This window comes from Ictalurus punctatus, chromosome 4 (assembly GCF_001660625.3).
Source record: "Ictalurus punctatus breed USDA103 chromosome 4, Coco_2.0, whole genome shotgun sequence".
Lineage (NCBI taxonomy): Eukaryota > Metazoa > Chordata > Actinopteri > Siluriformes > Ictaluridae > Ictalurus > Ictalurus punctatus.
This window is the reverse complement of record NC_071284.1, coordinates 31,115,640-31,140,088: the sequence shown is the minus strand read 5'-3', so window position 1 is coordinate 31,140,088 and position 24,449 is coordinate 31,115,640. Positions and strand designations below refer to the sequence as shown.

Below are 24,449 nucleotides of genomic sequence, written 5' to 3'. Positions count from 1 at the left end.
ATCAGAATGAGCTTTATTGCCAAGTATGTTTACACACATACGGAATATCACACAATATAAAAGAATAAGCAATACAATTAAATATAATACAATAGTGTCAAAGACATAGAAAAAAATATATAGCCAGGATAAAAATTAGACAGCAAATGTACATATGATTTAACCGTTTATTTTATTAAATATCAAATATTTAAAAGTTGTGGACAGGGCATCCATCATCCCCGAAGTCAATGGGTTTTTGTTGTTGTTGCTTGTTAAAAGCCTGAAATAAGGTATGTGGTTAACAAAGTTCAAGATATGTTCACGTTTATACTATGCCATTAAATATATCAGTATTACCCCACTCAGGATTAAATAAATAATAATAAATAAATAAATAGTTTTTACGTGTCTGGGAAAAGACGGTTGCTAACAAGTGGCTAAATGGGGCTATAGTGGTTGTCGGGGACATTAGACGTCATCACGCTGAACAGGAGAATTCATCTACTGCAGCCTCGTTGTGTTTATACTCGCACTCTTGCAACTTGTAGATTTGTTAATTTATAGTATTTTCCAATTGTACTGTTTTTAAAAATACAATTGATTGAAAGAGTTGTCGGAAGCTTAGTGGTGGTGCCGTTGAAGTCATGTGACCATCGTGTAGTTAGTTTAACACAAAAATGGTTTACTGGCCACAAAATCAAGGTCCTGCCATGGCCATCCCGGTCCGCTGACTTGAAACCCATAGAAAACCTGTGTGGTGAACTGAAGAGGAGAGTCCAAGTGGAGACTCTGTATGGAGAAATTATCTCAGATCCCTTGCCATGTCATCAGGCATTATAGGAGAAGACTCAGAGCTGTTATCTTGGCAAAGAGAGGTAGCACAAAGTATTGACTAAAAGGGTGCCAATAATTGTTGCACACATATTTATCAAAGTTTTTTTTTCAGTCGCAAATGCGAGTGAAATGGTCGCCCTGTAGAAAGTTTTTTTCTGTTTGGCGTGATGATGTTTAATGTTCCCGACAACCTCTGTAGTGCCATTTAGCAACATATTAGTATCATGATTTCCCCTCACGCAAAGTGCTGGAACACGAAGCGAAGCTGGCAGCTCGAGCGCTAAAATGCTCTCGTTTCAGGGTTTTGGCGTTACAAAATGACGTCATCCCTGCGCCGCTCTATAGTGACTAGCTGTAAGTTTAGGAAGCGCTTGATTTGATCTGCAGGAGAGTTTTCTATGAGTGGAGGACGAACTTTAAACGTCAATATCGCAGTCGATCATGTTTATGTAATCGTGGGCAGTCAAATCGTAGTCGCGATCAATATTCGATTCATTGTGCAGCCCTAATACCAGCTGACGGAAGATTTAGTGCGTGCTTTTTATTATTAATATTATACATCATTAAATATTTTTTTGGCTTAGAAGTGAGTCCAAATAACTTCCACTACTGCCTTTCAGACTTTACCCTGAATGTGCATTTCATGCTCCCAGCTGGCTGTGCAGTTGACTTTTTATGGAGTTTTGTGGGCGTGACTACATGCAAATGAGCAGTGTCTGTGAGCTTGGTGATCGACATCACATACGCGCATGAGTATTAAGAATATCAGCACCATGGCAGAAGATTTTAGTTCGGTTTAGCTTAGACAAACATTTACACAGAACTTTATTAAAAGATTGATCAACGAAACCCATCGTACATGGGGGGGAAATACCGGTTCCTAGCTGTACACCTATAAAGTGGAGGGTTACCTCCCTCTCCCTCTCACCTCCTGTCGAGCTACACATGATATCCCGGACCTGCCTACCTGATCCATCCTGATGCCCTACTTCGGGTTGGAGTTGGAGTCAACTGGAGGCTACATTCTGCCATTGCGGATGTCTCCAAGTAGTGCAGCCTGGAGATTGTGAGCATGGTGCTGCTTGAAGTACCACTGAAATAGTTTTGGACCTCAGTTTCACATGGACATTCTCACTGTGGTGCTGGGACTACGGTTGCTACTATGGCCTTAGGGCTGCAATGACCACATACAATTTTACACTCAAGTCTCCTTTAGAGAACAGTGGATTGGTTCAACAAAACAGACTTTATATAAAAAACATAACGAACTTCCCTTTACTTTCACACTATCCATTGTTACCCAGATGAGGACGGGTTCCCTTCCGAGTCTGGTTCCTCTCAAGGTTTCTTCCTCATATCATCTTAGGGAGTTTTTCCTCACCACCGTCGCCACCGGCTCGCTCAATAGGGATCAATTCACACACTTAAAATCTCTATCCTGTGTTTATATGTCTCCGTAAAGCTGCTTTGAGACAATGTCCATCGTTAAAAGTGCCACACAAATAAAATTGAATTGAATAGGGGTGGGTGTTTAATAAACTGATGAGATAAAAATGAGTGTAGCTAGTTAGGCACCCAATAAATTGGTAATGCTATATTCCTAAAATGTTACTACACTGATTACATCACTGCAAGTCCTGTACATGTTCCTGGTTATAGAGCTGTATTTTTAACATGCCTGACTCATTCTGATCTACTAACCAAGGAGTGGGATTTTTGCTTTGAAAACAAGTGTCTGACTCTTTCACGATTCTTCACTGTGACCCACAAAGCATTCATTCCAGCAGGGGCAGCACATGAAACCGATACTGTGTGTTGTCACAATGGGAAGATCTGAAACGGGAAAAGACTCGAATGTGATATGTCTTAAGAATCTGAGGGGGAAATGCAATGTTAACACAGCTGTATAAAGGTGATTTTTAAAAGTGTAAAATATTCCTTACAAATAGTTCTTAGGAAGAGCTTTTAATTAGCTGATTAGTTGGAGTGGGTGTGGTCGAGCAGGAAAACACTGAAATGTTCAGGACGGGGGGAACCCGTGCCTCAGGCTATGCGTCCTTCCTCTGTCCCTAACTCAGACTTGTGTTGTTGATGTGTGTATATATACATATATGCTTATTTATTTATTTTTGCTTTATGAAGCTTTGATTTATATATTCTGGCATCAGTGTACAGAAAGCCGTTTGAAAAGTTCTCATAAGAATGGGATTATTCTGGATTATTATTGCATGATGCAAATCGGTGGCCAGAATCTTCTGTTACGTGTTTAGTCAACAATTCAATTCAATTCAATTTTATTTGTATGGCGCTTTTAACAACGGACATTGTCTCAAAGCAGCTTTACAGAAACATATAAACACAGGATACCGATTTTAAATGTGTGAATTGATCCCTATTGAGCGAGCCGGTGGTGATGGTGGCGAGGAAAAACTCCCTAAGATGAAATGAGGAAGAAACCTTGAGAGGAACCGGACTCAGAAGGGAACCCGTCCTCATCTGGGTAACGACGGATAGTGTGAAAGTAAAGGGAAGTTCATCTGTTAATTAGGGTCATCAATAGGAGGCATTAATTACTCTTACTGACGGAAAAGCTAAAACAGTGTCTAGAGACACGACTGTGGAATAAGTCTGATGTAGCGACATTCCAGCATCGAGATGGACCCGAGTTGTAAAGCGCTCCTCCGAAAAGGAGGAGTTCCCCTCACATAACCGCCAACTCTCATCAACATAAATAAACTCCAACCGTTTTTTTTTCTCAAACGAAGGACGGTTGGAAAAATGGGGAATAGTGTCCAGGCAGCTAAAACAAACCAACCCATGCTTTCCGCTAACAAGCTGCTACTCTACAGAACGTACAGGATTTCGCCAAGTTTTTTTGGGGGGATCGTCACGGCTATAAATGCTTGATTTTGCTGCGGCTTTTAAAAAAACTCTTTTTGTGCTGCCTTTTTAAAAAAAAATTTTTTGCCTAAAACTTCGTGCAATTGCACAAAATTGTTTTGCGCGGTCTTTCGCAGTCATGTTCGTTGGTAGCCTAAATGAGATCTTTCAGCTGCGCTCACGTTCGACGCACGTGGCTCGAACATGATTTTGACCGAACGCGTGTCGTGATGATGTCGGACCAAATCTGTCGAAAATCAGCGGTAGTTTAGAAAAATTGCTAACTCCTCTGAATACCGTGTGCGGAGTTTGCTTGATTTTGTGTTTATTTTCTGCGACAATTGCGAAATCCTGCATTTAGCAGAGATTCTGAATTGAATTTTTATAATATAGGACGCGTCGTCAAAAAAAAATTCTGTAAATGACAAACTATAAAATTCAAAAAAGTGGTTGTGTGGGTTTTTTCCTCTATTCTATATGCTCTTGTATCAGTGTCTGTAACACTGAGGGACGGATACACCTCTGAAACCCGGGCGCTTTAAGACCCGAGTTGAAGTTGGGGTGTTAGAGCAGGAGAAGCATTAACATGTGCAGGAACCGAGGGTTTTATTCTAGCCATGGGAACCTGTGCAGTACATAGAACAGTCTGTAAAGTTCTCATATGATTCTGGGGTGGATTTTGCATGATGCAAATTAGCACCCTGTAATTATTCTATCATTTGTTTAGCTGAGTTTGCCTTAAGCACAACCACCTGACGAGAAGAAAAGAAAAGAAGTAACCCGCTTTTGCGATAAATGCATGAATTTGACTCCAACCCTTAACCACTGCTTTAATCTTTGGCAGGCCAGGATTCCACCCCCCACCCCTCTTCCATCTCCAGCCCCCCCTCCTCCCCGCGCGCCCTTTGCTGAGCTCGCTCGCCGTCATTGTTCCGCGCGCGCATTAAAGCGCATTCCAGAGCGGCGGAGCGCACCCCTGCCCGGCCTCGCGCGCCTCCCGCCCTCCCTCCCCGCATTCCTGCCGCACACAAACGAGTCCCGCGCGCTGCTCTGTTTCTTTTCTCTCTTATTTCCCCCTGTTTCTTTCTCTCTCTCTTTTTTTAAATTCCTCATTTTTGTCACGTAGGGCTTCTCTTTTTCTCTCTTCCTGCCTTACTGTTATTATTATTTATTTATTTTTTGTTTCTTTACTCGATTTGCCCCAAAACTTTTCGCGCGAGAAATTAAACGCGGCTCGGATTCGTTTCGAAAAAGACGACGTTTTGTTTTGGAAAGGAGAGAGAGAGCGTGTGTGAGAGAGAGAGCGAGCGAGCGAGAGAGAGAGAGAGAGAGAGAGAGAGAGAGAGAGAGAGAGAGAGAGAGGAAATTCCTCCGCCATTGACTGCAAAAGGACCCTTCAACTTCACCGAGCACCTCGTGCGGAAACTTTGTTTAAACGACAGTTGTTTGTTTTGTGTTTTTTTCCTTAAAGGAGGCCTCGTTGTTGATTTTTTTTAGGAATTATGCACCAGGAGGAAATCACGACAGAAACCTGAGGAAGATGATGAACCGACAAAGCGAGCGTTTCGGTGCAGAGTGAAATGCACGAGCTTTATTTTTTTTTGTACGTGCACCAGCAACACCGATGGATCGCTACTACGAAGAGGATCCGGCACGCAGAGCGAGCGAGCTGATGGAGAACCTGTCGCTGTGCGAGCCTTACCGGGACATGAGAGCGGAGCTCGAGCCAGACGCGGACTTCGGGCTACCTGAGCACAAGAGTAAGCGCGCGCACAGAGACGCCTTTTACGTGGACGACGCGTACTGTAGCGCGAGATCCGAAGTTGCTTTGCCGTGCTACGGCGGCGGCGGTGGCGACCGGCATCGGAGATCATGCGTTCACGCGAGCCCCCGCTCGAGCCTCGCGGCGCCCGGGCAACAGGAGAAGTGTGGAAGCCCTCGGACGAGTCTCGCGCACTGCGACGGCAGCGGCGCTCTCAGCCCTCGCTCGAGCTACGCGAGCACGTCCAGCGACGCCAGCAAGCCTTCGAGCCCCGGCTACGTCTACGAGTGCACGAGCAGACCGAGCAGCAACCGCACGAGCGGCGTCAGCATGGGCTACGACCAGCGGCACGCGAGCCCTCGTTCCAGCATCTGTGGTCCGAACAGTGCAGGACTAACCCTCAGCCCCAGGTCCAGCATCTCGAGCCACAGCTCCAGGAGCTCGCGGAGCTCGCGTGGCTCAATGGGCGCGTGCCCGGAGCTGCTTGTTGCCTCCTCGCCTCGCGCGTCTCTACTGGAAGACGCGCTGCTACAGGACACCGGTGAAGCCAGCGTGCTTCACCGCGCGCACCTTCATCCGTTCACTGTGCCGGAAGAGATACACCACGGTGCCTCGGCGAGAGCTCGCGCCCCGGGTCCGAGATTGAAGCTGCCCTACCAGGTGACCCCTGCGCGAGAGAGTGGCGCGAGCCAGGCAGAGAGGCGGCTCGAGGCCCTCACGCTCGAGCTGGAGAGAGAGCTGGAAATGCACATGAAGAAGGAATATTTCGGTAAAGTAGGACCAAAAAAACCCCAAAACAAGCATGCAGAGCTGTTATCAACATTATAATGCACTTTGCAACATTTACTAATAATATAAAGTACACAAAATGAGCTCGTGCATGTGGAGCATTTTTAGGATTTGTGGAATAAAATGCACTTTAAGTACTTTAAAGAAAGAAGGCGTCACCTCAACTTGTTGATATGGTACCTGCTTCTCTGGAGGTCAGATCCTAGTTTGTATATTAATACTTTAGTTCCAGTTTAACATGTAGGGATTTTTATTTCTATATATTTATATTTTTAATATTTTATATATTTTATATATTTAGATTGTTATACTGAACACGCTACAATGTGTTCAATGGGGGGGTACTAAACTGTACCGTTCCTTGTAAAGGGAAGGGAAGTACCCTTAAACTTTTGTACCTTTTTTTAAATGCTTCCTTCACCTTGAAATGCTGATGCAGCGCAGCTTTAAAAAAGATTTAAGCTGGTAGACTATATGCACCTTCTCAGGTAAAAGCTACACGAACAAAAGGTGTACACATGAGAGTACCACCCCGCAACAAAGAATGGTACAGTACTTTTTCCTGAGAGTGTAATGATTGAATCAGTTTCACATAAATGGAGCTTGTTAGTCTGGGAGTTGAGAGATTGTTGTACGGTACACAAGCCGAGCTGTTTTGGCGGATTTGTCTTGATTATTAGGTTTGTGTGTTGTATTTATAAGGGAGTTGCTCGGTGAGCAGCATTACTGTTTATAGTCTGGGTGCTGAAACAAAGCCCTGTGTTGTGCATCTTAAAGGGTGTGTGTGAGTCATGTGTGGTGTGTAGAAGTGTCTTAAAAGCAGGTGGGGTCGTTTCCCACATGCAGTCCAGGGATTGTGACTGAGGTGCATTGTGTGCGGTGAGTCCGCATTGTAAAAGGCCGTGCTTAATCTCAGCCTGGGAAACCAAGCTGAGCGCGGTGCACAGGTAACGTCTATTATTTTATCGTTTCGCCGGTGAACAGGAGCGTCTGGGCTGCCGTGTGAATCATGGGATCGTCTTCAGACACCATTCCGCCACGACTGACTTTACTCACTTATGATGCCGAATGTGATTCAATGTTGTGAGAGACTGAATGGAATTGAAAGAAAGTTCATCATAAAATATATTTTAAAAAATTATTTAGTTTACATACTTACCTCAAATTTATTTTTACACTTGATTTATGATTTTTGACGCAGGGGTACGGTGGCTTAGTGTTTAGCCTTAGAATTGCCTCGCAGCTCCGGGGTTGGGGGTCCGATTCCCGCCTCCGCCCTGTGGAGTTTGCGTGTTCTCCTCGTTCTTCTGAGGTTTCCTCCCCCAGTGCAAAGACATGAGTTGTAGGCTGACTGGCATTTCCAAATCGTGCAGTGTGTGAATGTGAGTGTGTGCGAGATTGTGCATTGAGATGAGTCGGCAACCCGTCCAGGGTGTCCCTTGCATTGTACCCCGAGTCCCCTGTTCTAGGCTTCAAGCTTCCACGGGACCCTGTGTAGGATAAGCGGTATGGAAAATAGATGGATGGATAGATGGATTTCTGTCCCGTTTTTACAGCGTTGTTACTTGAAACCTACACTTTTTCTGTTTTCTTCGGGTGAAACAACAGACTCAGATCAAATGTGAATAAAATTCCCTCAGCAGAAAGGCTGATTCACTGAAGGGGAAAGGACACAGGCTGTGAAAGGTGGTGCGCATTTGCGTCAGGTAGCTGTAACTTTCGCAACTTTATCGTCGTATGAATTCACGAGCTTCTGTGTTGTGAGCCAACAGAAAACGAGTGGGCGTGACCATGATGTCTTGGGTTGGATAAAATGGAAATGGGGCAGCTGCTTATTATTAAGTACTTATTATTAATATTTATTATTAAGTAGAATCACACCAGACTACTGCATCACTCTTTATATACCGTTGCTTTGCGCACGTCTGTCTGATCCATGGACATCAACGTTTTTTTTTTTGGGGGGGGGGGGGGGGGGTTTGCAGTAAAATTCACTTTTCTTCTCTCTGCCTGCTAGCAATTTCTTCTTAGCACTGTTGATAGCTTAGAGCTACCAGTTTAGCGCAGTCAGCATATCTAAATCATCACACGCTCGTCTCAAAAGATGTTACTCTCGGTAATGGTATTTATACAGTACGTAAACATTTTCACGTAAGTCTGTATGTACTTTCTGATTTTTTCCTACAATTCCATCTCAGCATTTTGGACCTCGTTTGAATCTTATGTTTCTTGTGGATTGACACCAAAACTACACGTAAGTCCTGAGGAAAAAAACATATCCTAACTTCAAGATGACTCCACATGTTTTTAGCGTTCTTTTAGCACCATAATTATAGCTTACGGTTAGCCTAGGTTCACGCTAGCAAGTCGGAGGTCGTTTGTCCGTGTTGCTTGTTTGTTTCTTGTGGTGTTGTTTTTTTGAAGCACTGATGAGATGATTCATGAATGTATAAAGCTAGCTAGTTAAACACAAAGTAAATAAAGCACTAATGAGCGTGTGCTTGGTTTTTTACTAGCTTCCTTAGCATATTAGCAAAGCAAACTAACTATATTAGGTACGTACACTCATCAGAGGCACCGACGATCTCTGCGACCTCCTTCCAGGCTTTCTTTTTCTTCATAATGTCTCTGTACACCATGGGTGCATCTCAGTCAGCTCCCTAGTTCAGTAGTCAGGGCACCGATCAGGGAGTCGGCCATTTTAAGGGCTGTCTCAATCGTAAAATCCTTCCAGCACGCTGAACCGTTCGCTCCATAAAAAACTAATCCCACAATTCATAGCAAAAACCAGGGAGCAAATGGTTACTGTATATGATGTCATGTTTTCTGAATCATCTCAGCTCGAGGGGAAAAAAAATTAAAAATGGCGGACGAACTCTCAGTCAACTTCATTTACAAACGTATGCAGCTTGTTATCGTTTTAGCTCTCAAACGATTCTCAAATGATGATGAACTTACCTTGGCAATTTTTAAATTCTTTGACGTTCTATATACGGTTTGTTTGAATCGAACCATTTTTAAGTTCTTAACGATCTTTATAAATCCACGTGCTAGTCTGCTTGAAGTACCATGAGGGAAACGCGTGTGATGAAGCTAATAAATTTATATGATGTATAATGGTAGAAAGATAACGGTCCTGCCTGTGGTCATGGTCACTGGTCATGCCAGTGGTGACGTTTTCCAACGTGAGTACATAGTCGTGCCGTCGAAAATTGAGTCATCACTGTCCCAATGTGTAGTGATCCAGGGTCCGTACCAGTGCCCCAACTCATGTACATTATATACCGATTCACCGCCTAGGAGGATTGAGACGCACCCCGTCATATTAAGCTTTTCGTCCATTTTTGAGTGTCAAACAGTAAATGGCAACTAACTCTAGGTAGGAACTAAAGCTGTGCGTCGGGAGCTGAGGAAACGTCGGACCACACGAGCCACAGGATTGGCCGAGGACTCGTTCGAGCCAGTTCAGATGTCCCGTGTTACTTTCACGTACGTAGAAATCGAATGGTCATGTTTCCCTTTGTTTCTTGCTAGTCTGAGTAGAGAGTTACACAGTGTCAGAAACCACATAAGTCAGTTTGAGATTGAGATTGTGTGAATATATCAGCATATGGTGTGCTAGACATGAGCTACCAGTTAGCTACGTTAGCATCATAGCTCGAGTGCGAAAGCAAAGCAAACTTCAGACACAAATCATGATCAGGAGAGTAAATTGATTACATTTTGGGTAAAATGTGTTGGTTTGGGGTGTTTGGTTGTTTTTTTTTTTTTGGCTGAACTATCACTTCTTGCTAAAGATCAGTTCTAGGATTTGGACTTTTTATGGAACTTTGTGGTCACAAACTAGTGAGCTACAACTGTGCCTTTAACTTGTTTGAACATTTTTTTCAGTCAGTAAACTGGAGCCTTTCTGTGTGTCCTGATTCTGTGTCCTGATTGTGTGTGTGTGTGTGTGTGTGTGTGTGTGTGTGTGTGTGTGTGTGTGGTTTGCTCCTTGCATCACTGTTTGCCCGGTAACAGCATGCATTGGCTTTGTTTCTTATCTCCAGCATGCGTATTTGATGTGTGTGTGTGTGTGTGTGTGTGTGTGTGTGTGTGTGTGTTCATGGCCACTAGCAGTGACAAACTCAAGCATTCACTAAACACTCTGGCTCTTTTGCACGTGTGTCCAGCTGACTTCTGATTGGTTACGCTCACTCCAGGCAGGTCACAGCAGCCTGGCCGCTGACCAATCACAGCACGGATGGACAGGATCTCACTCTGTGTTTCTGAAAGCATAAGACTGTGTACCGGTGAGCCAGTTTCAGGACAATCTTAAAAATGGTCTGTCAGAGATGCTACGTTTATACGTTCAGAATTTACACGTGTGTTCCAGCATCAGCTGAACGTATGTGTGTGTGTGTGTGTGTGTGTGTGTGTGTGTGTGTGTTCCCAATCAATCTCTTACTGGAACCGTACAAATGGGTATTTTCTTTCCAAAGGGAATCCTAACTCTTTCTGACACACACATGGTTTCTCTGTCATTGACATAATTATATACTTACTTACTCACACACACACACACACACACACATCCTCGCTGCAGTAAAAGGCTAAATAAAGGCTCGCTGTTCCCAGCTGATCTGGCGATGCTGCGGCTCATGAGTTCATACAGAGCAGTTATGTAAGAGCGCTTCTTTATCAGTACATTATATATGACTAAACCCTTTGTGCACTTGCATTGTTCTCTTAAAGCGATTCTCCGGCGTTTTTCAATCGCACCGCTACCACAGGAATGTCGGCACTTTTCCCTGTAGCGACACACAAAATAAAAAGAAACTTCTAACAAAAAATCAAGTTGAAACCCCTTTTTTTTTTTTTTTGCTGTTTTTTTTTTTTTTTTTGTAGTGTGTTGTGATGAATTCCTTAGTCAAAAAAAGTTGTAAAAGAAACTTCAAACGTGAATAATTCAGGGACTACTTTTTCAGGAGGAAGGATCTTCGCTGTTTGTCCTGTAAGTCTGAGGGATGACATACTTTTCGCTGTGTTTGAAAAAAATTGCAGGCAGCTTTGTCTTCTGGTCTTGGCCGATCACCAGCCGGCTCTCGCCCATCGTACAGCTACCAAGCAGGAAGGGCGAAGGCTGACACGTGCTTCCTCCGAGACACGTGAACTGCAACTTTTCGAAGAGCTGCGTAACACTTTCGGGGGAAAGCGCTCTCCACCCTCTTCCACATACATGAGCTCACAGACGCCCTCGATTGGCTAGTGTCACTAGTGATTGACAGGGGAGAAAGAGTACGCCCTTGAATTAGAAATAAATAAATAAACAAACAAATAAACTCATGTAGCTTTCAAACCTAAGGAAAGAAAATGTTTTACATGATAGATTAGATTCGCTAATGCTTTTAAATCAGGATTTTGCTGAGTTTTTGTGCTTTTCTGCGGAAAACGACTTGAATCGGCGAAATTGCAGTCGCACGAAATAGTTTTGCACGGTCTTTCGCAGTGATGTTTGGTGGTAAATCTGACCTTTTGGCTGTACTCGCGTTCGACGCACGTGAACCAGAGAGCTATGGCCGAACGCGCGTTGCGATGACGTCACGTGATGCAACACGGCCCAAATCTGCTTGGGAAAAACTTCACGCTCCTCCGAATACTTCGGCGTTTCCTTGCTTTTGCGTTCATCTCTGCGATCAGGAGATCCTGGAGGGATCGTTAAATGTGAGGTTTTCGTATTTGAGACGCAGCTCCGATTTAAGACACAACAATCACACGGATGGCCGAAAGTTTTTTTCAAGAGAAACTGACGGAGCTCGTCTGCTCATCCCAAATTGAGACAGGTCCCAGAATAGATCTGACCTGTCGTCGTGGAAACCTAACAGAGACAGGAGTTTTTCTCGGACCTGCCCTCTAGCGGATGGCCCTTTTAATTCTCCAGATGTATAAAAGGTACGCAGGCGAGTAGTATGCGAACAGTGGCGCTCACGTTGGTGCTCCGTCCACATACACACACGTCGAGCGTAAACCAGGTCTTAGAGTGCAAGTGCCCCAACGACTGCCCTTAGATTTCCCTTATAAGTGAGTTTTGCTAGACGTTTCCAGTGCTTTTTGCCTGTGGTTATTGCGCACACTCCAAACACAGTGGACGACTGGAGAATAGTGGAGTCGTTCACTTGTTCATCGAATTATTTATTTATTTATTTACTTACTTATTTATTTATTTATTTTTACTCAGCAGTGTTATGAAACCTTGACTTTAGTGAAAACTTCTCCTTGTTTGCGTGAGTGCTCTTCTCTGGGTTTAGTGGCGAGTTAAGGAGAGGAAAGGTGTGTGTGTGTGTGTGTGTGTGTGTGTGTGTGTGTGTGTGTGTGTGTGTGTGTGTGTGTGTGTGTGTGTGTGTGTGTGTGTTCTCTGGTAATGTGTTCATGAGTTAGCCAAGTGACCATGCACACAAACTCTATTCCTTTTGTAAAAGGAAAACTTCTCGGTTACCGTGACAACCTTGTCCCGAAAAATTGATAGTCATGCAGGGTGTTTGGCTCCGTGGCTCACGGTAGCATAATCCCCCTCCACCCTCCATCGCTCTGTAATGCTTTTTGTGTATCTGCGTCTCTCTCTCTCTCCCTTTCTCCCTCATATTCTTTCTATCTAGCGCTCTCTTTTTCATGCTCTCTAATCTCTCCCTTTCCCGTTTCTCACTTTCCAGTGTTCTTACTATCTCACTTCTTTTCTTTCTTTTACTTATGGCTTTCTCTCCCCTGGTGCTTTCCCTATCCCTGGTTCCTCTGTCTCCTTCATTTTTGCTCTCTCTCTCGGTTTCTAACACTCTATATTCTATACTTTCTCACTCTTCCAGCATTTTTTTTCTCTCTCTACCTGGTCAGGGGGCGATGCCAGACGTTTGGCACGTGACACCGGCTCGGCCTCCAGATGCAACCGGTGGGGGTAAAGTCTGATTGTCTGCTCCAAATGATAATGAACACGCACACATACACACACGCACGCACGCGCGCGCACACACACTCACATGCACAGGGGCATTGCTGTGTCTCTGTCAGGCTGTGTCAGCACTGCTACACCCACACGTAGCCCCAGGCGCTCTCTTGTGGGTAAATAAAGCCAGGTGGTACTTTCTTGCCTGAAGGATAAGAGTAACTAAAAGCTTGCTTATTTGTTTCCAAGCTCGTTTGAAAAGACAGTTGCAGGATGTGAACGCTTGCGCTTTTATCGCCATGGGAACTACAGTCATCTGCCTCAGTGTTTCTTCATGTTGGGCTCTGTATAAATACAGCACTCTGTTTCAGTACAGATATTATGGAGATCTAGAATCTGGCTTTATTGTATAGTCCTGTTGGAACTGGAAATTTGAGACAAGGGCACCATTTTCTAGCTCCTGCAGTGCATCGTGGGATATTGACGTCATTATGATTTTGGCCAGAAGTGCTGGATCGATATCAGCTTTGATGTATCGTCCAGGCCTGATGTATTTTTTATGGTTATAAAAAAAATACTGTAAAAAATACATCAGTGGCATCCTTACATCTCTGACAGATGTTCTTATCCAGAGCGATTTGCAGAAGCAGAGATGCTAACATCTAGGGATTTTTGAGCCCTTGCTACGACGATACGGGAAACACCCGATGGTTACGAACACTGTGATTTCCTCCTTTTAAACGACAAAGGAGGTAAAAGCCGCACATTTGCTTCTAGACTTGATCTAGGTGAACTTTAACCTGTGAACCAGTAGAAAACAAGCGGGCAAGACACAAAGTTCAATACGATACGTGATACGTTTTCGAAAAAAACAAAACCCGTGTGGTGTATGTACAACAATAAATAAAAGTATCGATTAACTCACATTTTTACAGGTTGTGTAAAAATGTAATGCGGTATTCCTGTTTATTTGGTACGTTATTAGCAAACCTATGTACCTTGATACATAATCTGTATTGTAGAAAAGTATCGTGATGTGATATTTTGTGCATATCGCCCAGCCCTAATTCAGAACCATTTCAGCAATGTAGCTTTGATCATTCGGATTGTTTTTACGTTTCATTTACAATAACCCGTTCCCCCAGGCTAATATATTATTAGCGCAGCGGGATCCTGTTTCTCAGTGAGACGCTGGAATGAATAGCGGTGCAGCAGGAAGCGGCACAGGTTTTGCTCATGCAGGGAACAATGCACACCGTGGCAGTTCTCCAGCTGTTCCTCATCAGAGTCGTAAAGAGGAAGTGTGTACCAGGGTGTACCAGGTGAGGCTGCACCGATCAGGGTGAAAAACAAAGCTGGAACGGCTTGATTGGATGTGTAGCAGGAAGTTGTCTAGCCACTCAGACAGGCCTGGGTGAGCTTACTGCCAGAGTGAGATGGTCAGGACTCGTGACTGTTGTTGAAATTGAAAGGGATTTGCTGGCAGTTTTCCAAATTCTCGACTCCTTAAAAGTTTTAAGGTGTACTGGTCAGCCGTGACCACAGGGTTATGATGGGACGGCAGAAAATATCTCGCCTTATTAACGAGTGTGTGTTTGGAGGAAAATTGAGGCAGTCTGTTTTTGCTTCCATAAACAAGCTGGCTTTGTCTTGAGTATACATACGTCTGAGTGTGTTTCTGCATACCTGCTTATGTTCGTGTCTGGGTTCATAAGGTGAGTCATTTATGCTGTACGATTTAGGGCAATGTGATTCGGAATCTGAATCTTTAATTCTGAGAGAGATAGAGAGAACGAGAACTTGGACTCTCCTTTCGCCCAAAACACTGAACGCTTCTTAAAATATCTGCGAAGTTTTAACTGATGTACTTGTATTCTCACTTCAGTTTGTGTTGGATATTCACTTCAGTGACCAACGAATTGAACAAACCTGTTTCACCACCTATTCCAATGCAATGTACTGTGTTTCCAGAATACAGCATGTGACTTAGTACTTTAACACTACTGCAAGAATCTTTCACACTTGGTCTGAACGCTCGATTCTGGGTTTGTTTGGTAGGAGGAGGTTTTTTTTTTTAAAAAAAACCTTTTTTTTTTTTTTTTTTTTTTTTCTTTCCCCATGACGTCCTCAGTTCAACCGCAAAGATGCTCTAGTCCAATGGTTTTATGTATCAATAACCATAACAACCTTTTGCCCAGTATAATTACAGTAGGAACAGGAAGTAATGTGACAAGTTGAACCGACATGCAGTTCTAAGCGCAGATAACTTCCGCACGCGATGCAGACCTCACCTGCGTTTGGTTGATGTGAAACCCAGACCGCTGTTTTTAAGAGGACATGGGATCGGGTCTCTGGACTGCTCCTGGGTCTGAAAACAACTAATTAATTTCACCAAGTCCCCACAAGTGTGAAAACGACTTAAAGCTGCGTCACAGCAGGGATGTCGAGCGTTGGTTTGGTCAGGTCTCACTTTCGGTTATGTCATAAGGGCAGGGAGTAGAGTAGACAGAGTAGAGAGTCTATATCTCTGTCATATAGTACTTGCTTCTCACTTTACTTTTATTAGCACAGCACCTGTGTCACCAATGACACTGCTCCACCTACTGTTACAAAAAGAAAGAGACAGAAAACACAACCGAATGATTACAGATTCGAGTAGTTAGATTTTACTGTGCTGTACAAGTATTTGTGATTAGACATACCGACAATAATTGAGTGATTTCTGTTGAGCCATGTTATAATACCGTCTTTCATGCATGAGTGTGAGTTAAAAAGGGGAGGGGGGAAAAAAACGTTTAAGTAGGACTTGCTGAGTTGCTGCTGTTCTTGTTTGAGGAACAGTAACAGGAAGCGCTGCTGTAATGAACTGTGTGAATATCAGCCCAGCGGTTTGGTTTACAGCGCTTCAGACGCTTGAGGAATGAATCAGTTCAGTCTGGAGTCATTTACCAGCTCGAGCTGGAACACTGAAGCTCTGAAGATTCATATCATATGACTCACAGGACTCCTGTTTATTTGTTCATTCACCCGTGTTGTATGTGCGGGAGTATCTGTGTGTGTGTGTGTGGCGTGTGATTCGACCCCCCCTGGTGCGACGCTGTGTCTTGGAGGCGTGGTGACCTCAGAGTGACCCCAGGCATTGACCCTGCCCTCGCTGTGGAATGCGACCCCCCAGCGGAGACCGGCCACGTTGTGCCCGAAAGCTCTGCAGTCATCAGAGCGCCTTGTGCTGATTCATTCTCCCATAATGCCAAGCGATTGCTCTTCAACTAAAAGTGGACAATGACCGCTAAAACTTCACGCCCTGCTGATTAGCATGTGTACTAGCGCTCAGAGTATTATTACAATTACTGTGAGCACAACAGATCAAATATATATATATATATATATATATATATATATATATATATATATATATATATATATATATAATAACTATACTTTTACAGCATTTTAGTCTGTTGATGTGCAAAATCACACAGTTTAATATTTTTCCTGTTCCAACACACATTATCAAGCTCATCGACTCATTAACCAGCTGATTCAGGTGTTACTTTGAATTCCGGTTGCAGCATGCAGGTGAAAGTGTAAGAAGCTTCCTGGCTCACAGCAGCTTGAACTCTTGAGTGCTATGTTTGGGAATAGAGCAACAGCGCGTATGTATAATGATGTCGATGGGGATTATGATTAGTTGTAGTCGGGCCAAAATGTGATATGGGACAGTGAACAGAATATTTCAGTTCCCATGTTGCTGTAATGCGTATGAAAACCCCCTTTGCTCTACAAACACAGCTCACATTATCAGAACTCTGTTGTAGATGATAGTTTTGCATCACGTTTACAATGTATCGACACGTAGGGGTGAAACACCACAACATTGTTATGGTAATGTTTTGTGTTGTGTGTTGAGGAGTGTGAGCTGGGCGATTCGCTAGGTGTAGACTGAAATTTGTCAATGAGACGGATTCCAAGTAAATATTTCAGAAGCACGTTATGCGCGTTAGCCTTTAAAGCTGTAAGTGACCCTTAAAGTAGAGGTGTGCATCAGGGCCAGGGAGCATTAGAGAGCATACTGGACACAGCGTGGTGCTAATGTGGCAGTATGCGACTTGTTTACTACATTCATTTATTCGTTTTTTCATTAATTCACCTTCAGTAAAAGCTTTACATTTGTGAAGGTTGCTCTTGCATTCATTACTAATTTGTTTATATTTTGGGAAAACCGAACTTATCGAAATAAGTGTGACCTGGTGCAAAGACAGGATCAAGCTTGAGGAATGAATCAGTTCAGAATCATTTACCACTTTGAGGAATGAATCAGTTCAGAATCATTTACCAGATTAAGGAATGAATCAGTTCAGAATCATTTACCAGTTTGAGGAATGAATCAGTTCAGAATCATTTACCAGATTGAGGAATGATTCAGTTCATAGTCATTTACCAGATTGTGGAATGAATCAGTTCAGAGTCATTTGCCAGCTTGAGGAATGATTCAGTTCAGAGTCATTTACCAGCTTGAGGAATGAATCAGTTCATAGTCATTTACCAGCTAGAGATGAATCAGAGTCATTTACCAGCTAGAGATGAATATATGAATCAGAATCATTTACCATCTTGAGGAATGAATCAGTTCAGAATCATTTACCAGCTTGAGATTATTTTGCAAACTGCCAAACAGGTAGGATGCACTGATATCAGCATGACACCAGAGACAGTATACAAGTAGAGACAGGCCACTGCTTGAAATTTGAATGTGACAGTGCCTAAAGCTCAACATGGTGCCTGTATAAGTGCCATAAAAAGAGCCAAATGACTTTTTAGCAGGCATAATGAGAAAGTTTCAGTCTGAAGTTTATATTTGTAACACTCAATTTGTGGATTTTATTTTAAATAATAAAAAAGTGGTATTGAAAATTATTTATTTTTTAATCCGATCAATGAAAATAATCGTTAGTTCCAGCCCTAATGTAGGGAGCAGAAAGACACTTGGGATACTTTCATCATCAAGCATCTTACCCTGATTTGTTATGGAGAAATTTGCAGTAGCGGTTATAGGAGCAACCTGTGTGTGTGTGTGTGTGTGTGTGTGTGTGTGTGTGTGTGTGTGTGTTACTGGAACCACACTCCACACATTTATTTACACCATTTCTGTCAGATTTTTACAGCAATTTCAAATCCTTGCCCATCTGTTTCAGGTTTAAGAGTTCCTCCTCATTTATTAGATGACTGGAAATAGCATTGGCAAGTGTGTATACACTTTACTACCAGCACGTCGCTGGCATTACCAAGGCACCAAAACAGAGATTAGTGTCTGAAGTCGAAATTCAGTTTTCTTGTGTTGAAAGCATACTTTCTGCCCTTTTTTAACTGAAAGGTTTCAGTGCATTCGTATCTAAAATCTCTGCACTGGATCAATTTTCATGTATTTTCTGGTCCAGTTCACTGGCATATTTTTTATGCATGCCACTTTCTATGGATTGACTTGTTGGTTCTGACGTGTGTGTGTGTGTGTGTGTGTGTGTGTGTTGTTTCAGGTATTTGTGTAAAATGCGGTAAAGGGGTGTATGGAGCAAGTCAGGCGTGCCAGGCGATGGGGAAACTCTACCATACTAACTGTTTCACCTGCTGTTCATGTGGTGAGTACACACACACATACCTGTACACACACACCTGCCCGCTTTATCGCAGGTGGGCTTTCCTGATTGGTGCGTTTGCGAATTTGTATTTCGTCCTGTCCTGTTGCGTTTTCACGTCATTGGGCTGCTACATGCCGAGATTGTACCGGTTTGTCATGCGTATTTGTGAACGATTCTGAGAGTGTGTATGGACACGCACACCGCCGTGTCACCTCACACTGACACGGTGTCCTGTTTCGCTTGGAAAACTGGAAAGCTCTTCCCACAATTTAGGTCTCTTCTGAATAGAGATACGATTCCTCCTGCATTAAGGCTGAGTAGATCACTTACGCATTTCTCTGGACGCATTGTTCGGAGCAGGAATGCGCAACGTCGGCACCTAAAGCTCCAGGGACATGGAGAACTGCTGAGGCCATCATGGTGCAGTTTAAGACTTTTAAAAGAATTTTTAAAATAATAAGACACAGCCAAAAAGCAGCTTTAAAGCAATCCAGATGTAGATTTAGATCGAGTGGCACGGGGAAAACTTCCTGAGACGACATAAGGCAGAAACTTTTTCTGAGGGACATCGGACGGTGTGATTATGAATCATTACCTTTACTACAACTGTTTAAGTCAATCGGTATAGAGTGTATGGAAAGATTGTGATCCTGGGATGAGCACAGGACATTCTTTGAGATTACAGCAGGAGTAATCCGCCGCAAGCGCGTCACTTGAAGGGTGTACTAGGTGGGCTGTTTGTGTAGCGTGTGACCTTTTATGGGTAGCTTTGATTATTATTTCAAAACCCCGCATTGTCTACTTCATATAAAGGAAGTGTGTTGACTGTAGAATCCATTATCATTTAAATTTTTTTTTAGTTTTATTCATTTGTTAGATGAATATCGGTCCCTCCAGGATTTCGTGATCGTAGAAATGAACGCAAAATCGAACAAACTCCGCAATATTCGCTGGAGCTCATGATGTCATCACGACGCGTTCACCCAAAGTCCTCTTCGATTCACGCGCACTGAGCATGAGTACGGCTAAAAGGTCTTATTTAGCAACAAACATCACCGAAAAGACCAAACGATTTTGCGGCAATTGCGATTTTACCAGTTGAAGAAGTTTTCTGCAAAAAAAATATAGATTTTTAAAAACCTAGCATTTTTGGCCTAAGCAATCACAACTAAAACTCTGAAATCCTGTACGGACTGATTAAAGGGGCTAAAAGGCGTGGCCCCAGTCTTCATGGGTGTTAAATAATCTTTCGTGAAATATAATGAATCACAGAAGGGATTTGGTTTAGCATTGATTTAGCAATAATTTTTGACCCCTTCCTACAGTGATCTGGAAGACTCCTGAAACCAAACACGCATGATATTCGACCCAGCTGAAAAGTACGCTGAAGGAATAAGAATGCCTGGACGTGAAGGACTCATTAGCTTCTGGGAGCGATTACTTTCACCTCACGCTGACTTTCTCGAGATCGTTTTCAGACCTGTGTATTCACAAGACTCGGTCTTTCGAGCCAGTAGAAACCACGATGGCAGAGCTGTCGTCTCTTTTGGTCTGTATAAAAATGCAGGAGCCGCTTATTATTACCCAGCGCTCACTACCGACTCTTGTCTCGACGCTCTCTTATTGTCGATGGCACACATCCGTCGCGGGATAATTATGAACCCTGTCCACTCGCATGCATTTGGAGTTTTTTGTGGTGAAATTCTGATTTTCTTATTAGCCGTACTGGCACCTCACGCACATCGCGTGTCACTGAAGCATCTCTAATTCCTACTGTGTTGCATCCTTGGAACACTTTAAATGTGTCTACATGGGATTGAGTAAATTTAGTTTGTTAACCAAGCAGCAGTTCAGATAAACGGAATAAAATAAATCTAAGCATTTCCTCCATTTTGGGACTTGATGCCATTGTTGTGTGTCTTTTTCTGTGTCACTGAAGCCCAGAACCCCAAGTTCCTTTTTAAATGCGTAGCAGAAACATGCAGTGTGTGTGTGTGTGTGTGTGTGTGTTAGACTTTGAATTTATGCTTGTGTGTATGTGCATTACAGAGGGTGACTCTTGTTTGTATAATTGGGAAAGTGAGAGAGAGAGAGTGTGTGTGTGTGTGTGTGTGTGTGTGTGTGTGCGTGCGCGTGTGCGCCCTCACGGTCATTTTGTACAGGAGCTCGGCTCTATGTAATTGCTCTGGGCTCTTGGCTCTGTCCCACAGCTGCAACCTTTTCTCATCAAACAGCCAGGAATTCCCTCCCACCCTCCGGAACTGGCCTTGCACACACAGACACACACACACACACACACACACACACACACACGTCTGGCATGTACACATTTACATATTACCACGCACACACACCAAGAGCCAGGCACAAACAATAAAAGCACTTCTAAAGTAACACACACACACACACACACACACACACACACACACACACACAGGCTAAGAGGAAACTATTTGTTCTCGTGACTTTTCTTTTTTGTCCTTTCTTTGTCTAGTGTCTTCTTTTTTTTCTTGTCATATTTTCTCAATTCTCTTTTCTTTTTTTATTCTTTTCTCTTGTCTTTTTGTTTCTCCTCCTTTCTTTTTGCCTCTTTTCTCTTTTTAACTCTTATTTTCTTTTATTTACTTTTCCATCTTCTCTTCTCTTGTGCATTTTCGACTCGTCTCTTTCCTTTCGTCTCATCCATTCTTCTTTTTCTTTCTTCCCCCTCTTTGCATTTTTGTCTATTTTTCCCTTTCCCTTTTATTTGTCGGATTCTTCTCTTCACTTCTCTTCTCGTCTTTTCTTCTCGTCTTTTGTGTCTCGTATCTTCTTTTTCTCTTTTCCTATTTCCTCACACCTGTCTCTTTTCTTTTTATTATTGTCTCTGCTTTTTCTTTTTCCTTTTTGTCTCCACTTTTCCTTTATTCGTCGCTGGTTTTCTCTTCTCTTCTCCTGTTGTGCATTTTCGACTCTCGTTCGTTTCGCCTAATCTGTTCGTCTTTTTCTCCTTTCTTTTTTCCCGGTCTCTTTTTCCGATTTCTTTTCGTTTGTCTGGTTCTTCCCTTCTCTTTTCGTGCTGTCTCACTTCTCCTTTTGTATCATCTCATTCATTTTTTTTTTCTTTTACTTTCTTTTTGTCCGTTTTCCCCCTCTCCTCTCGAGTTGTTATTGAGTATATTACTCCACCAGAGATGACACAGCATTCAGATTAGAGCTTCCTGTGGGTGACAGGAGATTAAATGTGCTTGGCATTTCACGCACATCCGCCTGCTTGTGTTTGGTAGTACATTGACCTGAAACGTGTGTGTGTGTGTATGTGTGTGGGAGTGAGAGTGAGGCTGGTTAAGTGTATGGACTAGCAGGCCTACACACGCTCACAACCGAAGGCTAGAATTCCCCCTCACAAATAAAACACATCCAGTGAGTCATCACCTCCGCATCCCATCATGCACTGTGCCCATCTGCAGGTAATAAGGACTCGCTTGTTCTCTCCGCTCTGTGTGTGTGTGAGGAGAATGGGGGTGCACACAGCACAGGAAGGGCAGAATTACAGCGAGCATGTTTTCTTTCATAGCATTGGGAAAATACAAGGCAGCTCTGTGGATGTTTTTTTCTGAATAAGCAGAAGCAGAAATCGGGCTTTTATTTAACAGCTGATAAGAGCTGCGTTACTCAGAGACCGAGCTGAACCAGGTGAGCTTACGCAATCGCTCACATGGGCCGAGATTCCTTTCTAATGGCCCCGGTTTGATGTTCATATCTGTTGATGTAGAAATAAATGAGCTGGAGATAAATGAGACATTAAGGAGAAAAGGGAGTGAATGATTTTGGGAAGGTGGAGGGGTGTAGGCCTTGGGTTTGCAAACGCATCTCTCTTTTTATACAGGCTTTTCCATGCTGTATCGGTCATAGCAGGGGTCACAACACAGGCAGGCATGCTAATCAAAGAAAATTCCATTAGCGCCAGTCCCAAACAGGCAACGGTCAAATACGGAGGATGCTAAACATGCAAAAGAAAATAACTGGGTAAAGTGTAAGCTAGAAACTATGCTGGGCTCCAGAAAAAGAAGAAAAAAAAAACAAGCAACACTGCTTATTGCTCAAATACAATAGCAAGACCTGAAACACAGGGGTTACACCTCAAATCCTGCACTATGTACTGTATCGTTTGACCAAAATAAACCAAACTACAAGTGACATACTGACATTTTACACTAAGGCCCATCTACATCAAATTCCTTACATACAATGATCTGGATAAGAAGCATAGCAAGCATGACTACATGGTGACAGGACAGCATTATCCTCTTAGTGCTTAATCATTAGTGATTATTTCATGGCTCTGTAACTCTGAACAGATGACACATGGTGCTGTCGAGCTTGAAGCAGAGAATAAACGCATACTTCTCATTTGTCGTTAAATATTCTGTTTTTTTCTGCCATTTTTTTAAGAAGTCATGTCTTTAGTTCCCTAATCAGAGCAGAAAGGGAAAATAAAATATATATGTATATGAAAGTCAAAGTGTGAAAACTCTCCTTTTGCAATGAAGTGCCTTTAGGTTAATAATGTGCAGAAATGCATGTGATTGGATAAACCCCAACAGAGGATCTGCTACAGAAGCCAAATTAGTTCATGTTTTAAAAGAATTGCAGTTGCTGAACTACGACCATGTTTTGTTTTTTGTTTTTTCATGCATCGATCGGCTCCCATGCAGCATTTTTTTTACAATATCCGTATTGATACTCATACTTTTCCGAGTCGAATCTGGACTGTGGTCCGCCACTTGCTGACTTCTGATCTATAGAAGCAACTAGTGATTTTTAAACCTAAAATTTCCAGCCAATTCTGCCATACAGCTAACGCAAGACAAACCAAGGCTAATAGTGAAGAATATTGGTGAATTGGTGAAGGTCTGCGAGTTTATCATTTAAGATCAACGACTTTCTGTCGTTAATTTGGTCTCAACAGAAATTTGCTCGAATCAACTGGTTAAGGTTAAGATGAGGTTCATACAGAGTGATCCTATTTACAGTGGTGCTTGAATGAATGTTCTACATTTCTGCATAAATATGAGCTAAACCATCATCAGATTTTCACACAAGTCCTAAAAGTAGATTAAAAAAAGAACCCAGTTAAACAAATGAGACAAAAATATTATACGTGGCCATTTATTTATTGAGGAAAATGATCCAATGTTACATATCTGTGAGTGGCAAAAGTATGTGAAACTTTGCTTTCAGTATCTGGTGTGACTGCCTTGTGCAGAAATAACTGCAGATAAACGTTTGGGGTAACTCTTGATCAGTCCTGAACATCTGCTTGGAGGAATTTTAGCCCGTTCCTCAGTACAGAACAGCTTCAACTCTGGGATGTTGGTGGGTTTCCTCACATGAACTGTAACTTTATTCTTCTTTAACCATTCTTTGGTAGAACAAGTTGTGTGCTTAAGAACATTGTCTTGCTGCACTTTCTCTTCAGCATTAACCTTAGCCAATGTGAGAGAGACCTTTAGTTGCTTAGAAGTTACCCTGTGTTCCTTTGTGACCTTGTGGTCTATTACACGTCTTGCTCTTGGAGTGATCTTTGTTGGTCTCCACTCCTGGGGAGGGGAACAATGGACTTGAGTTTCCTCCATTTGTACACAATCTGTCTTGACTGTGGATTGGT

The 24,449-nt window shown here is 42.9% G+C and overlaps 1 protein-coding gene across 2 annotated transcripts in view; it reads left to right on the top strand.

The window, feature by feature from the left end:
• Positions 1 to 4,660: 4,660 nt before the first annotated feature.
• Positions 4,661 to 24,449, top strand: part of wtip (WT1 interacting protein) — a 38,695-nt gene continuing 18,906 nt past the window's right edge. The window contains exons 1-2 of one of the 2 annotated variants that reach the window (XM_017465751.3): positions 4,664 to 6,227; positions 18,698 to 18,799. In XM_017465751.3, coding sequence (XP_017321240.1) covers positions 5,321 to 6,227; positions 18,698 to 18,799 — 1,009 coding nt within the window. In that variant the 5' untranslated portion in view covers positions 4,664 to 5,320. Of the gene's footprint in view, positions 6,228 to 18,697; positions 18,800 to 24,449 lie in introns of both variants that reach the window. The other variant, XM_017465754.3, reaches the window with a different exon arrangement.